The 17,442-nt window shown below is 45.2% G+C and overlaps 1 protein-coding gene across 1 annotated transcript in view; it reads left to right on the top strand.

Moving 5' to 3' along the window:
- Nucleotides 1-17,442, top strand: part of DAPK1 (death associated protein kinase 1) — a 198,820-nt gene that overhangs the window by 80,007 nt on the left and 101,371 nt on the right. Inside the window, exon 2 of the mRNA XM_023508301.1 lies at nt 13,573-13,794. Within this exon, the coding sequence (XP_023364069.1) occupies nt 13,573-13,794 (222 nt within the window). The remainder of the gene's footprint in view (nt 1-13,572; nt 13,795-17,442) is intronic.

A 17,442-nucleotide genomic window follows, 5' to 3' on the forward strand; every position in this document is an offset into this window, starting at 1 on the left:
GGATCACAGAACCAAACAAACAGAAAGGAGGCTAAAAAGAGTTGTCTACTTCTGATTCCTAAATGCCTGTTATACTGTTGACTCTGATCAGCCATGTTGACTCTTTTCTATCTGTTTTTCCGTTGGAAATGAATTTACATTTTTACCTTTTTCTCCCCAATTCTCAGTTCATTGAGGCTTTCCGAATAATTTGTAGTATTCTGTTATATTCATACAAGATCATGAGTCCTTCTGGTTATACAGATGAGGGAAATCCTACCTCGTGAAATTTATAAATTGCAATGGCATTTCAAGAACCAATTATAAATTGCTACGGCTATGAAAAAATTCTTACTTAAAAAATATTTAGGTTGTACTCCAATTAGGGAATCTATTCAGTTACCCAAAGTTGTGCCCTAGAGCAACTGCTCACACAGAGCACTTAGTCTCCAGGAGGCCAAGAGATTCCCCAGAAGTGTCAGTGGCCTGGGTGAGGCTGTTGTATACTGTTGCTTTTCAAATGAATGTAGAAGGTCACATGCACTGTTTGTCCCCTTGACAGGCTTCTAAGTCAGGTAGGCAGCTCCCAGAGGATAAGCTGGTGCCTAGGAAAAAACTGGAGCCCAGTAAGTGTTTGAGAAAAGGACATAGGTGTGGTCTATTCTGGGCCAAATGGTAAACATTTATATTGATGTTTTATTTATTTATTTTATTTTTTTATTTTTTTGAGACAGAGTTTCACTTAGTCACCCTGTAGTTAAGTGTCATGGAGTCATAGCTCGCAGCAGCCTATTTTTTAATTTTTTTGAGACAGAGTTTCACTTAGTCACCCTGTGGTTGAGTGTCGTGGAGTCATAGCTCACAGCAACCTTAAACTGTTGGGCGTAAGTGATCTTCTTGCCTCAGCCTCCCAAGTAGCTGGGACTACAGGTGCCCATCACAATGCCCAGCTATTTTTAGAGATAGGGGCTCCTCTTGCTCCAGCTGGTCTTGAACTCCTGAGCTCAAGCAATCCACCCACCTTGGCCTCCCAGAGTGCTAGGATTACAGGCGTGAGCCGCCGCACCCTGCTTTATATTGATGTTTTAAAATGCTGGAGGAATTAGTTGTTTTTCCATATGCAGAAAGTCAGTGGAAACAACTTAAACAGATAGATGGTCAACATATAAATGTAGGAACCCACAAACTAAGGGAGTCAACACATATTAATTCTAAAATTTTATTCAATGTACAATGTTAGGCCCTAGGAATGCAGTTGTGGTGTTAATTTTCAGAAAGAATCGTATATTTAAGTGTGATTTGAATAATTTTTTAAAAGTTAATAATACATTGGTAAGTCACTATGAAGGAGATCAAAATTTGAACTCAACAAACCAGTTCTTCTGGTTCCTCATATTACATATTTGTGGTTTTGCCTGTAGTTAGATGTATCTCTTATAAATGTCTAACAAATCAAGAAGTAGCTGAAAAAATGAGTTCTTAACCTTTTTGTGCCTTTATGTGCCCATGAAGTGGAAAGCAAGCTCAAAAAATCATGTTTATTAAGATTTTACAGCTTTGAAGCCAGCACCTCCTGCCTGGAATTCTCTTTTACTTTGAAGCCACCCAGCTCTGCTGGAGTCCAGTGTTCTTCACTTCTAGAGTTGAGAGAGCTCCTGGAAGTGGGCACCCTGGAGCAGAAAGAATGCTTAAGTGGCTGGTGGTGATGTGTGTGACTTGTGGTGCACCTGCTGTCCTGGTGGATTGTCCCCTGCTCTGGGAATGGAGCCACCTTTCCATTGGGCCTCATTACACTGCCCAGAAGCTGTGGTGGTTCTTTAAACTGGGCAGCCTGCCTAGCTCAGTGTTTCCACTTGTGAGCAGACAAGTCCAGCCTCCTGATACGGGTGGCAATACTGCTCAAACTCCCGGCTCTGCAGGGGTGTAGTGCTCCTCAGTCCCCACCCTGCAGATGAGCAAGCCAGGGGAGAGAAAGGGCTTCTCACCCAACCCTGCTTGGCAGTAGGAAAGGCCAATCCCCTTCCCGCACTCCGGCACCCTACCACCGTGCCCCCTTGCCTGCTAGAAGATTAAGTTTCCATCGAGGAAACTTCTGAAGCCCCCCCACCATGATCAGTCCAAACCCGACAGAAGTCAGATCCCATGCTTTCTTAGGAAGCTACACCCCATAGGAGGGGTCACTAGGTTTGCAGTCCTTGTCTAGGGAGATACTACCATCAAACCTCACACACATAAATTATGTTTTCTTTCATGTTTGACCTAAGACCTGATTAGTGCCACATGCTCTTCAGAAGTGGCACTTCCTAGGAGAAGTCACACCCCCAGGGCCTTTGGTCTCCTGGCCGTGCCGTATACAGTCTTCCCCTGGCTCTTGATGATAAGCTTCATGTTTGCTGGGATCAGGTCGCCAGGGTGAGGTCAGCCCTAGTGGCGTGCTTCCAGGGAGTTCTGCTTCCATTGAGAGAACACCAGGCTTCCTGGGAGCTCTGGTTTCTCTTTAACTTATCATCTTTCAGGTTTATCAGAGTGGCTCTCACTTCAGTAACTCCAGCAGTGAGTTTCCCTGCCAGCCTCTCCTTGCCTGGCCTGAAGTGACCCCCTCCATCCCCTCATACTTCCTTCATGAGGTGAGTCCCCGCCTGATTCAGAGCCAAGGTAACAGATCTTTAGACATCTTGGGAAAGGGCCTGGCCAAGAGCAGTGAAAAGGATTCTTCCCTGTTGGGCTGAGCGCCAGACACCACTGGCTGCCTTGTTGAGACCTGGGCCTGCAACTCTTCCAGCCCCAGAAAAGGAAAACCCAGAAGAAGAACCCTCTTACTCATGTTCTATCTCCAGAGTGGGACAGACCTATGAACAGTGGCTCCCAAGATGTGTGGCATAAAATGTCATGTCAGGGACAGAGGGTCCCATCTCCACCCTCAGAAACATGTAGGCAAAAAGCTTTTCTACCTTAATGGAAATGTTTAGACATCTTTGTTCTGTCCCTATCATCCTCGAGAACTGAGCAGAGTGAAGTGAATTGGAGAGGCTTGTTCTACAATTGCTGTAAGGCACGTTTTAATCTGGACAGTTCAAGGGAGTATTTGCAGTTATGGCCCACACCCACAGACTCTGCTGACTCATTACCTTTCTCTTTCCTTTGACCTGATTGCTCCCGGGCTTGAATCTTAGTACTTTGAACACATCTGACTTTTCCTTCTCTTCTTTGGCCGTGGAGTAAGGAGCTTCAGCTCAGCTCCTGGGTTGCCTTCTCTCTCGCCGTGAAGTTAGATGAATGTCTAGCTCCCTTTTTCAATGTTTCTTCCCCTTTAGAGCATCCTACTGAGTTGAGAACAGGTCGTCAAAGGTAGCAGCCAGGGCTCAAGTGCTTATTTGCAAACCAGCTGGTCAGTATTCACTGCACTCTGCCTCTGAGCATCTATTTCACCCCACCTACTCTGGCAGCCCTCAGTTGCCACCAAAAATACCTAGCCCAATTGACCATGTGAAAGAAAAGAAAAACCAAGTTTCTGCTAGTCTCCAGTTGTGATGGGTTTACCGCAGGGCTGATGAAACCAGGCCTTCCAACACCCTTGACCAGCAGCCAGAAGGAACCAGGAGGAACCCCAGGCCGGAGGAGGGGGTGGCCTCCTCTCCCAGCTGGAGTCAGTTAGTCCCCACCCTTCTAATAGGTCTGCGTTCCAGGAAGATCGGATCCGCCTCGGGCACCCCCTACCCTCCTCCAGCTCTGTGCTCAGTTCCACCAGCCCAGGGAGGAGCCCGTGACTGGCATGGTGCCATAGGGAATAACCTTAAAGTGCAACTCTGTGTTGAAAATGAAAGGAAACAGTGAATACAGAGTCCACACCTAGTTCTTAAGACGTGGACCATTTAACTGGGGGAGAGGAACAAAGCATACATTCCCAAGAAAACCAGACTTTAGAATGCTCTCTGACCAAAAAAAAAAAAAGATAAAGAATATTTTGTGGTTAAGAACAGTCCCAAACAATGTGAAATGCTAAATGCTCCTCTCCCTCCTGGAAAGGGTTGGACGTGCTGAGCCCTGCGTGCAACAGCTTTTTGTGACTCTGTTTACCCAGTTGTGAAACTCTTTCTCCAAGTCATGTCTCTCTCCCCACTTTGGGAAGCACTCTTCCCAGTGGCTCTCAGACCTTCCCTCCGGCATGGGGACAAATGGAATGACAAAGGCACTCACTGCTGTCTTTCTAATCTTTCCTTGTTTTGGACTCCTCCCCTGCTCTGGTGGAGCCATCTGATACACTGTACATGTGGTTTCTTTGACCCCACTCGCAACACCCTGTGAATGTGGGAAGTCCAGCCCTTCCCCATCCTGACTTTGGGTCCTTGGTTTGGCCATCTTCTCTGCTGCTGTCTTCTGCAGGATTGTGTCCTCTGGAGGATGGGCTCCCCATGGGACCCCCCCTCTTTTCTGCTGTCTCTGGAGGTTGTGTTATCCGCCCTTCTCTTTCTGCATTTCACTTGGCCTCTGTGTGTTGTTCTGGTGCCCAGGGTGACAGCCTGCTGCTTATCCCCTTGGTAAACCTGCATCTCCCATCAGTGCCATGGCAACCTGAGCTGCTTGCTCGTGGACAGGAGGGAACCTTCCCTCTCCAAACCACAGACCATTTAACTGAGCTCTTGTAGCACTTCACAATAGTTTCTGGAGTGCTGTATTCTTTTTTAATAATAATAATTTTTTTAAAAAATCATGAGCTTTGCCTTTTTTGTAAAGAGTAGTTTGATTTCCTCTCACTCGTACTTTCTCAAAGGGCAGAAAGAGAGCAGTTCCCAGTGTGGGCAACACCAAGAAGACGTTCCCAGGGAATTGTGTAGCACGTGGTGCTGAAGTTCCAGTTTCTGTGTAGGGTTCACCTTCGTCACCTGCTGAAATCCGCCAAGCTGATAGGGTTGGGATTGAAGAAGAGGTTCCACTCAGGGTGGTGTCACTGTAGGTATGACTGGGCTTTCGGAGCAGTGAGAATGAAGATGAGGTTGCCTTATTTCCTGAATTGTGCAAGGCCTTTGGATTTTGTGGATTTCCCGGGGTGAAGATCTGCTTCATCACAGACTGGGAAAGGTAAAGTTGAAGACCAACAACAAGCCCCCTGCAGCCAGAAATCTGCAAAGGCAGCTCGGGGAAAGCCTTTGGGTTTTATTGTTTGGAGTGTTTGGCTCCAGCACAGACAGCCGTCCAGGGCAACACTTTTCTTGAAAGATGGCAACTTATTGGCAAGATGAGAGGCAAAGAACCTGTAAAATGAGTTCACATGTGCTGACGTGATGTGAGCGCAAGTTTGTGTGAACTCAGGGTAGGGCCCCGCAGTCAAGGAGATGTGGCTACTATCCCTCCCTTCTCTTGCTCTATGGTGGGGCCACTGGTAACATAGTGGCCTTTAACTGTCTGTGTCGAACCCTTTCTCTGCACAGTGTCAGACTGACCTGTTAAACCCATTGTTCAAGATTCTTTTGAGGGTATTCCACCTATCTGTTGCTGCATAGTAAACCACCGCAAAACTTGGTAGCTGAAAATAATAGTTTATGATGATACCTTATCTCCAGTGTTTCTGTGGGTTGCCTGGCCTCAGCTGGGGTCTGGGCCTGCAGCCATCTGAATTAGCCTGTTGATGGTGTAAACGTCGTCTGCGATGGCCTCTTACAGCTTCTGTCAGCTCAGCTGGCGCTGGGGTGGCGACACCTAGATGTGGCCTCTCCATATAGTTTGGCTTTTTCCCAGCTAGGGGGCTTGGAGAGGGGACTCCCTAAGAGCCAAGTGGAAGCCCCAGAGTCACATTCTGTGAGTCAAGCAAGTCACTGGTACCTGCTCAAATCCAAGGGATTTCACTCCACCTCTCAATGGGAATTGGAAGAAAACTGCAAAGGAGCACGTGGGATGGAGTTATGGCGGAGACAGTGCCATCTTTGGTCAATCTGACTGTCACCTACCTCTAGCTGAAAGATCAAAGCCAAGCCACAAGGGCCTTTGGGTACCGAAAGGGGCATATCAAATATGTCTTCATCCAAAATGAAAATAGCTTTGTTGAGTTCTAATGGGAAAAAAAGGTAGAGATTTAACACTTAGATTTTAAACTTGTTGGGTAGAAAAATGCCAAGGAGAAATCTGATGCTGCTTTTCAGCCACCAAGATCCTGCCCTGTTGGCTTTGGCAAGAAGCATGGGGAGCAGAGACAACTGGCTCATTTCGTCCCTTACACGTACTCGATGTGTTTAAAGAACTTAGCGTGTGTTCACACACGTGCCCTCACTTCATGTTGTGATCTGCAACATGGCACAGATGGGTAAACTGAGGCTCAGAGAGGCCCTGCTTTCCCCAGTTGTTGGCACAGCTGGGGCTGGCACTGCTCCATTCTTTGCAAGGCACAGATGCCTTCCCCTCCTCTGGAAATACAAAACTGGCTTTCCCTGCCTCTCTGTCCTTGCACAGGTGGCATTCTTCAACTCCTGACTCCCCCTCAGCCTCAGGACACAGCCCAGCCAGCTGGGCAGGGTCTCCTGACTGCACCCCTCCCCACTCCCCCCACAGGAAGGTTTGGTGCTTGTTTCTTCCACTTGTCTATAAACCCTCTGGGTCTCTTCCCTGCTGTACATGTGAATTATTATCAAATGTCAATTCATCCTTGGGAAACCGCTTCTGTACCTCTCCCCTTACCTGAGACCGGACCTGTAAATCTATCCTGGCAGGACTCGAGCCACTGCTGCTCTCTCCGCAAAGCTCTTCAGGAAGATAGATCCTCCACAAACAGGCACTAAGATCTTGCCAGGGATTTGATAGATGAGTACAAAAGTAAAAATTGTTTTGAGTAAATGAGAAACCTTTATGGCAAAGACTTGGGAGAAGGGAAAGCTGGAGCTTCTCAGCTGTTAGATTTAAGCCAGATCTGTTTTCATCATGAATGTAGGGAATTCTTGATAACTGCTAGTTGCCATAAATCATTTTTTAACTGTCATGTTTTATGTAGGTACATATATAAAATAAAAAAACGATATGCTGTCTTAGTCACATATTCTTGAATCTGCACCCCATCTGGCCAGGTGGGAGCTTGTTCCAGTGTCGTATCTGAATCAGCAATGACAGTGTTAGACTCTAGGTTAGGTAGCAACTCACGCAGCAGAGATTAATTATCACGTCCAGTCGGATTGTGCCTTCTCCATTCTGACATTGTCCCTGACATTGTACGTCTACACCTTCATTCCTCCGTGTGAACAGAAGATTCCACGCTTAAATAAAGCTGATGGGAAGACGCATTAAATAAAGCTCAACGGGCTTGTTTCTTAATGCAGTATGATCAATGGAAGATCTGCAAAAATAGGGATGCTTTGCAGAGGGATGTATGTCATCCCTGGACCTGTCCTCAACCTTCTTTCTCACTAGCGTAGTGCTTCTGGAGCATACACACAACCAGGGCAGCACAATCTGACTACTTATCGCGAGGTGCCCCGGAGCATCTGAAGGTGATGGTCTTCACTAATTAAAACCCTGTGTGCGTTTTCAATGAGGAGGAGAAGATAACATTACCCAAACTGATTTCACCACAAACTCAGCCCTTTGCAGTCCTCTCACCAGGTACTTCTGGGGAGAGATGCTTTAGTCTTTTTGGAACTTCACAGTGAGAAGACTTGCATAGCAAACACAACACATACGAGGTCAAGATTCACTTCTTGGTTATACAGTGTACTTGCCGAATGGCTTGGGGCAAATTTTAAAAATCTCTCTGACCCTTGGTTTTCTCACTGGTCAGAAGAGATAAAGTAATAATGAAGTATATCTCGTGGAGTGGAGTTGTGATTATTAATAAATAACACAGGGGGCAGCGCCTGTGGCTCACAGGAGTAGGGTGCCGGCCCCATATGCTGGAGATGGTGGGATCAAATCCAGCCTTAGCCAAAAACTGTAAAAAAAAAATTAGATGGCAAGTTGTTTTTTGTGAAGCTTTGCTCCTTTTAGGCATGGCTTTCCTTTTTCTAACCAAAATTTCTGGTTATTTTCAATGAAGTTTTTTCTTTTTCTTTTGAGACAGTCTCACTATGTTTCCTCAATAGAGTGCTGTGGTGTCACAGTTCACAGCAACCTCAAACTCTTGGGCTTAAGCCATTTTTTTGCCTCAGCCTCCCAAGTAGCTGGGACTACAGGTGCCTACCACAACACCCAGCTATTTTTTGTTGCAGTTGTCATTGTTTAGCTGGCCTGGGCCAGATTTGAACCCACCAGCCTCTGTGCATGTGGTTGGCGCCATAACCTCTGTGCTACGGGTGCCAAGCTGTCAATGAAGTTTTTTAAAATGTAAAACTCAAGAAAGCAGGGATGTTTCTCATTATCTTTGTATCTGCCTAAGTACTAGTTAATAAATGGTTATTACATTTACTTGAAAATTTTTATGTCAAATTTACTATCTATAAACTATGTGTCGTCTGTTAAATGATAGAGAATGTTAATGTATTTTAACAACAACAACAAAGGCATAGCGACAAACAGTGGACTCTCAGTCTTTGTGGGAGTTATGTCCTGTAAATTTATGAGAACACTGAGCCATTGCTCCTAAGGGAAATAGAGACCTAGGTTCCTATAAGCCTCTGGTCAAAACACTTTTGTCAACTGATAGCATAACCTCGTTTTATGGGTGTTTCTATTTAAAGATCTCTTCTTTAATACTTGTTATTGATTAATTGACATTGAACTCTCAGCCAACAGCACATCACTCATGCCTGAATGAAGCTCATCTGACAGATAGTTGCTCCATAAAGCACATCACAGCCGTCTTTCACTTAGACGGCACCATACTATGTTTGGGGGCTATTTTAAGCAGTGAAATCACAAAAAAAGAACAAAAACATGAAACAACGTGACACTAATTAGACTGTGGAAAAGCCACTTCTTTACGGGACGAGAGCTGAGAAGAGAAAACAGGGCACCCCCTTGTTTGACCTCAGCTGGGAGCGTGTTCATCAGGCTCTCTTGTTTTTCACCCATCGGTGTATTCCATGACCACAAAAGTGCTGTGAGCATTGACTTGGGGGTGACAAATAAATTTTATTGTGTAGGCAATTTACAGGTGTGGAACGCTTAAATAATGAAGCATCAATTGTACTGTTTATCAAAATTAAATATGATAGCATACAGAGAGTTTCTGTTTCCCAGTAATGAAGTTACTCTTCTCTATCCATCGAACAGCCCTAACTGTATTGATGTTACTTAATTAATAATACAGCCTTCTGATTTGATGTTAATTGCTGATGACCCCCAGTGTGTTGGGACAGGGAAAGGAGAGCGGAAGGGGTAGGCTGCCCCCCACCCCTGGCCTTGGCTGGTGTGTGTTCCCTTTTCTCCTTTGTCTGAGCTCACCCTTTGAGCTGCATCACGTTGTTACTCTGATTTAGAAGTTCTTGCCAAAAAAAATTAAATTAATAAACCAGTTGTTGGTGTTGCTTGGGTGGTAGGGGACTGGTGAAGAGGAGCTGTCCCCCAACGTATGGGGTGGAAAATGGGTGTCAGGGAGCCTGTGGGTCGAGGGCCAGTTCCCCAGGAAGAGGATCAGAGTAGCAATTAACCAACAGTCCAACTCAAATTAGGCCTCACAGAGCAAATTACTGTGATTAGGGGAGAATTTCTTCTTGTCTGTCCTCACAGTGTGCTGGCTGCCTGAGGAGACTCTGCTGTGGCAATGCCAGGTGTTACCAAGTGCACACAAAGGCCCCTGCTGGCCTGGCCCTGGCTCAGCCTGTGACTCTGAGTTCCAGGGCCAGGGCTGGCCTGTAGTTAGCAATTGTCAGCAGCAGCACACCCTGTGGGTGGGGACAAGCAGAAAAAGGGGGCAAGAGGACCATGTGTTTCAATTTAGCAATAGTTCCATGCATTGTTAACACAGTATAGCCCTGCTGTGGCCTTTTCTTTTTTCTTTTAAGGTCCTATGAGAGCTCGTTTTTCCCTGGTAGTAACACAGTAAAGAGAGGTGGGCATCTGGATCTCACAACAATACTGCTTTATTGTGAGATTTAACCAGCAGGGCACTACTGAAAATAACTCTGGTTGCTGCATGTTGGTCATTGCTACTAGTTACCAGAGATGTACTGTGGTCAAGTGCTTTTCTAAATACTTCATGCATGTTAGCCCATTTCATGCTTCCCCTCCACCCCAGCAGCCCCTACTGTTAGGCACTCCTATTATACCCATTTTACAGGTAAGGAAAACTAGGCATACCATGGTTAAGTTGAAAGCAAGCTCACGGTTACAGCTAGTAGGGGTTTCTGTTCCTGGCTGCTACTAATTCCATTGAATTAGTGCAGCACCCTCAGTTTAACACCCCTGGTTCTCAGGATTCTGGATTCTGGATTCAAAAGCTGCACATCTGTATTATGCATAGACTCCTCAGAGCAGTTCACACCCAAGGCCTCAGGAGATGGAAAGATACAACTGACAGCCTTCCGGCCTCCAGTCTGGGCGAGTAAATCACCCAAGAACAGACAGGAACAGGCAAGACCCCCTCACCCCCCCCGGGGTATAACATGATCTGTGAACCCAAGGCTGTGGGAGAGATTGGAGGAGGGGACTAGATTGTCAGGGGAGGGCAGGAAACATAGGGAAAGGTATCTTTAAACAGGTGGCATTGAGATAGGTCTGTGTCCAACCTTTTTTCTTTTCTGATGCACATTGGAAGAGTAAGAGTTATCTTGGGCCACAGATTAATTACACAAACACTAATGAAAGCTGATTAGTAAAAAAAAAAAGTCTGTGCATAATTTTCATGATGTCCAACACCACAGATAAGCAAAAAGTCCTCACGAAATCAAAATGTGGCCCGCAAGCTGCAGGTTGGACACCCCTAGTCTAGAACATGTTTCCCAAGAGACTCCCATTGGACTCTATGCAGCCAGGGTCAGCCAGGGCCCCAGCATCCAGCACTAGCCAGAGGCTTTCCCATCCACTGGCCTAATCCTCTCCTCTCCAGTCAGCATCCCTTTTTGGGAACTCCAGAAGGTAAGTGAGGGATCACTGTCCTTGAGCGAGTGAGGTCTAGATGTTTCTCTGTGACCTTGGGTGCCACAGTTCCCTTGGACACATGCACATGCCACGTTCAGCACCTGCCTTCCCTCTGCCCTAAAAGTTAACCTTCCTTTAATAAAAAAAGGGGGGGAAACCTTCAACATGGAACATCTGGAAATGGAAAACACTCTGAAGAGTCTTTGAATTTAGGCCTGCATTTATGTTCTTGATGACTTTCATGTTAAGAAGGGGGTTTTGTTTGTTTGAGATTTTTTTTTTTTAATTTTTGGTTTTGAATTTTGAAGTACCGTGATCCGAACCACAGATTCTACCTAGCATCTGAAACCCCTGCAAGTTGTGACCATGAGCAAGGTATGAATGGCGTGAATGGCCCAGCTGCTGGACGCTGGGTTTCTTGTTGGTTGGCTGTCCTGGGCTGGGCTGTTCTGTCCTGGGTCCTCTTGAATGTGCTCTGTGAGGACACAATAGCATACGTGTGAGGAGGGGCTGGCAGCTGAGTGTGTTTTGTATTCAGACTGTTTCCCTCTTCTCTCCGTATGTCCCGTCTCTGCGACTCCCCAGAGAGAGTGAGTTTCTCACTCCCCAGAGAAATTGCAAAATGGCTGTAATAGAGTCGTAACTCAGACCCCACTACTGTTGCAGGTACTGAGTTTACAGGCAATCCTGTTAGCATTCCTGTGTGATTCAGTCTTCAGCTTCTTTGCTATCCTGGTGCAGGGGGGAAAGAGAGTATTAATAACCTGCCATGCAAAAAATTTGACATGGCTATAAAAATAATTCTTCACTGTGTGTTTTGTTTTTCCAGTGGCCTCCTGCTGCTAAAGTAAATGAGTAATATTTTAAAGTATCCGTTCTTTAACATCAAAATATTTTCCTTAATTTGATTTTCTCTCTTGCTTTTATCTTCACATGAGAATAAAGCCAGCTAAAAATAACTGTGATAATTCTTTACATAGAGGTTTTCCAGTAGGTGCCAAGAAATATACAGATTCTGTGATGGGTGGATCGGCCCTTCCTTGGCCTCAAAGGAAGAGAGGAGGGTGCCAGCAGAGCTTGAGGGGTGCCTGCTTGCCTCTCAAGATCTTACGCACTTAACTGCCTACACCTTATTATTTTGTGTCAAGTTCTTTTATTATACTCTTTTATATATGGGAAGGAGGCTCTGGTTATTTACTGGGGCATTTAGGACGCTTTTCTCTGCAAGAAGTAGGAAACCCACACCAAATTGACTTTAGCAGTAAAGAGAATTTATTGGCCTACATTGCTGAAAAATCAAAAGCAGATGGTGTCAGGCTAGGCTTGATCTAGCCACTCCACAGTGTTATAACAGACCCAGTTTCTTTCCTTCTACTGGTTCTGCTTCTGTAGTGGTTGTCTTCAAGCCAAGAGTGGCTCCCTTTAGCTCAGAAGGTGACAGGCAGCAGCTTTGGAGGTTACGTAGTTTAGTGTTCACATCCAGAGGGGAAAGAGTCTCAGAAAGTCTTTGTCGGCTCGGTGCCTATAGCTCAACCAGCTAAGGCGCCAGCCACGTACACCTAAGGTGGCGGGTTCGAATCCAGCCCAGACCCACCAAAACAACAATGACGGCTGCAACCAAAAAAATAGCCGGGTGTTGTGGCGGGCACCTGTGGTCCCAGCTACTTGGGAGGCAGAGGCAGGAGACTCGCTTGAGCCCAGGAGTTGGAGGTTGCTGTGAGCTGTATGTCACGGCACTCTACCCAGGGGGACAGCTTGAGGCTCTGTCTTAAAAAAAAAAGAAAGTCTTTGTCTCTTCCTTTTCTGAAATGTCTTACTTAGGTCGAATGCCTGTCATTGGAGAACACAGTGCACTGATTGGCTCAGCCCAGGTCACATGATCCATATTTACAGTTGGGGTTCTGGGGACTGGATGAGATATTCATGAGAAGGGGGGGGTAGTGCTGGAAAAGCAGCCAACAGGTACTAGTACATGTAGCTTATCAGTCCCCCAGCTGTGAGCAAAATAATATACCTTTTTTATGTTTGGGGTGTTTTAATTGGTTAAAATGGGTACTAGAAATATGTTGTTGAAAGCAGGGCCTTACATATTTTTCCTACCAATTGCCTGGTTCCAATTCTTTCTTTTCTTGGCTGTGAGACTAGACATATAGGAAAAGAGCTTTTTGGACCTGAGTTCAGATGACTGAGAGCTCCTTACTGCTGTCCCAGGCCCCAGAATGGGAGAAGGGGAGGGGAGATGTCACCCTTTCAATAAAATATAATTTAAGAAAAGAATTTTTATTCCTTGGATCATCATTCATAGACAAGTTTAATAAAGCTAAAATGTGATTTAAAAAGAATACCTCTATCTAATTTGTTAATCTCCTACAATTTGAACTTTCCTGTTCATAACTTTTTTTTTAAATAGAAATTTTAAACTCCTTTAATGCTTTACCATATTTTTCTTTCTCTCTCTCTCTCTTTCCCTCTTCCTCCTTCCCGTTTTTTCTTTCTTTCTTTTCTCTTTTCCTGTCCTGCATCCTCACTCAAATCTTTTTCGTTTTTTCTTTTTTTGTTTTTAAGCAGTAAAGAAAATCTCTCATCTTCTCTTTTCAGCGGACAGTTTGCAGTGGTGAAGAAATGCCGTGAGAAAAGCACTGGTCTACAGTATGCCGCCAAGTTCATCAAGAAGAGGAGGACGAAGTCCAGCCGGCGGGGCGTGAGCCGCGAGGACATCGAGCGGGAGGTCAGCATCCTGAAGGAGATCCAGCATCCCAACGTCATCACGCTGCACGAGGTGTACGAGAACAAGACAGACGTCATTCTTATCCTGGAACTGTGAGTGCTGCCTGGGCTGGGTGGGGAGAGGGTGTGGGGCTGTCAGCCCACAGCTTCCTTCCAGCTGGACGACACTGTCCGCCTCTGGGATTGGTTCTGCCGTGCCCTGCTTGAGAGCAACACTATGCTGCTGATACCCAGCTTCGATTATCAATAAACTCTAAAGGGCAGCTTCTATCACTGGGGTTTCTCCTATTGGCAAGAGGCTCCCCCACACTAAGGGTTCACCACTATCTGGGTTCATCTTTGTTTGTCACGAGTTCATGTTTTTTCCGAGTTTGTCATTAAGATTCAAACATATGTCCTTCTCCCCTTGCACTCGATCCCATCTTACATACATGCATACACCCCATTTTTAACTGTTGGCACTAGCAACGCTAATTATCGGAATGAGTAAAATTGGGCCAGGATCACTCAGTTGTGATCATAGGACTTGTTTTTAAAGCAAATTGTTTTCTTAGGCAAGCTCTGCCCATCAGATGATATTACGGGAAACTGACTGTGGCACATAGTTCTGTAGCGTTTCTCATCTCTATCTCTTATCCCAGGTTTCCTGCCTGAGGGTGCTGAGTGGGGCCCCAGCCCTCATGGCCCAGTCCAGAAGCTTGTGCTGGCAGGAGAGGAGAGAAAGCCAACCGAGGGTGCACAGCTGTCTCTAGGCTTTGTGGGTGGAGGAGTGACATGAGTGCCCCGAGGGAGGAGAGATGGATGGAGCAAAAGGAGATTTGGGGACAAACAGATCCTGGATGGTTCTTAGCTATAAGAGGCCTCATTTACTCTCTAGGAGCCTCTTGAGTTCAGCCTTTCCTTTTTGCCAGCCCACTAGTCCCTCTTCTTTGTAAATTTATCAGGGGTAAGAGGTGACTTTTAAGACCAGAGGAGAAGGAAATAAAAGAAGGTTTGCAGAGTGGCCAGGCCAGCCCCCAGGGGCTCCTCTGAAGTTACCTGAGCTTTGCAAGCACAGGGGCCTGTGGTTTCCACAGCATCTTGTCTCATCCCTGGGATTAGGGCACATTCTTTCGTGAGTCTCAGACACAAATTTCTTAACAACGAAATGGGATTTATGTTTGTTTATACCTCAAAAGGGCTTTGGGGAGATAAACGAGATAAAGATTTTAAAATAGCACAGTGCTAGCTCATAGACGCATTCGATACGTGTGTCCTTCCTTCCTTTTCTCCAGCCCTCTTCCCTCCCTTCCTTCTTTTCTTGCACTCTTCCTTTGAAAACCTTCAGTGCTCAATCTTGGCAGTAGTGACATTTGGGACTGGATCAGTCTTCATTCGAGTGGCTGTCCTCTGCATTGTGGAATGTTTAGCAGTATCCCTGGTCTCTCCCACCCAGTTGTGACCACCAAAAATGAGTCCAGACACATGTCCTACAAGGGCGACATCTCATCCCCACCTCCAACCCCAGCTTTAAGGGAAGATCAGGCTTTTAAAGGGCTGAGGGATTAAAGGGCCAGCTTAGGTTACAACAGAGGAAAAGGCAGGAATCATGGCATAATCCTCATTGTGGCTTTATATGGCAGCTGGGCGACGACTGCAGGCTGCAGTAAAGAAGGGGACTCAATTTCAGGGATCAAAAAGAGTAAATCCTTTTCTTACTGTAAGCCTAAATTTCCTTCTTTAAGACCAAGAATCCTAAGTGTTCAGAAAAAGAAACACCAAAGCACAACTATTTTGCCTATTGGGAGAATTCCAGGTTGTGCCCACTGACTCAAGAATGGCACTTATCTGTCTTCTTTTCATATGGGAATATACAGACTGCCCCCCTCGTACCTACCTGTTCTTCTCATACCTGCCTGCATGTAGATATTCTGGATTCAACTTCTGCGCAGACTGACCCCACTTTGTAGACAGTTCCCATTAGGTGCATTTCCCCTGGGTATAATTGGGTGGTCTACAATTTTTTTCTTTATCATTTGATTTCTAAACTATTTTAATTTATTGTATAGTTCATTGTAGAGTTGGAGGAGGGTGTGTTGTTCTAAGAAAGTTAACTCATATAGATCCTGTAACCATCACCCAGATCAGGATATGGGACAGTTTCCATATATCAAATATTTCAATATCCATTATACTGTTTCTTTATAGTCACACTCACCTTCTATCTCCAGCCCCTAACAGCCACTGAGCCAGTTTTCGTCACTATCATTTTTTCTTTTAAAAAATGTCCTGTGTATAGAATCACACAGTATATAACTTTTTGAAACTGGCTTCTTTTAACATAATGCCTTGGAGATTTGCGTATGGGTACGCAGTCCCTTCTCACTGCCGAGTAGTGTTCCATCCCATGGATGTTTGTTTATCCATTTTCCCACTGAAGGAAATCTGGGTTATTTCTAGAATTTGGTGATCATTAATAAACAAACATTCACATACAGAAATGAATACACATTTTTATTTTTCTGGGGATTCCTATGTGGTAAGTATGTACTTACCCGCATAAGAAACTATCAAATGGTTTTCTAAAGTGACTGTACCATTTAACTGTCCCTCTAGCAATGGGTGGGAGTTCCAGTTCCTCCACCAGCACTTGACTTGTCAGTATTTTTTTTTTAACTGTGGGCATTCTTATAAGTGCATACTGGCATATAGCTTTAAGACTGTTAACTACATGATGACCTTGCATGAAAGTGGAGCTCCCTCACTAGGAGCAGCTGTTTGAGGGAGTGGGCAGAGGTGTCTGAAGAGATGAATTAGACACGTCCCTGGTTATTTGCTCTTCACAAACTCTAGCATCCCCTATGAGCTAATTGTCCTTGCCTCTGTTCCTGACAGGCACATTGGGGGTTGTGATGATTGTTTTTATATGTCAACTTGACTGGGCCATGAGGTGCCCAGATATTTAGTCAAACATTACTTTGGATGTTTCTGTTAGGGTGTTTCTGGACAAGATAAACATTTAAATTGGTAGCCTGAGCAAAGCAGATTGCCCTCCCTAAAGTGGGTGGGTCTTATCCAATCAGTTGAAAGCCTACACAGAATAAAAAGACTGACCCTCCCCTAAATAGGTAGTAGTTCTCCTCCTGCCTGATGGCTCCAAACTGCAACATTAGCTTTCTGTTGCCTTTGACTCTGGAGTCTGCTGGCTTTTGGGCTAGAACTATACCATCAGGTCTCCTGGGTCTCCAGCTTACCATTCACCCTGCAGAACTTGAGACTTGTGAGCCCCTCTAAGCATGTGCAGATTCATATACAGTAGAGTCTTTGTAGCTGACTACCTGCCTACACTGACCACCTCCTCAAGTTGACATAATTTTCATAGACTGGATGTTCACCAGATGTATATATCAGTACAATAGGCCTCATTCCTTATGTTGACCCCCTCTGTATGTTGACTAGTTTGTTGCAATCCCTTAGGTGGTCAATTTACATAGGTTCTACTGTATATACATAGGATGTGTATATATGTATGTTTATGGGTATATATCTCTCCTATTGATTCTCTTTCTCTGCAGAACACTGACTGGTGCTAAGTACCCAGGAAGAAAAGTACACCCTTGTTATTATCTCAGAAGCCTGTCTCATTCTCCCTATATTTATACTGCATGTTTATTTCTTTTCTTTTTTTTTTCTTTTTTTTTTTTTTATTGAACGGTAACTATGTACATTAATGCACTTCTAGGGTACAGTGTGGGGTTTTCA

Source organism: Otolemur garnettii, unplaced genomic scaffold (genome assembly GCF_000181295.1).
Source record: "Otolemur garnettii isolate 467f Iridium unplaced genomic scaffold, OtoGar3 scaffold00243, whole genome shotgun sequence".
Classification (NCBI taxonomy): Eukaryota; Metazoa; Chordata; class Mammalia; order Primates; family Galagidae; genus Otolemur; species Otolemur garnettii.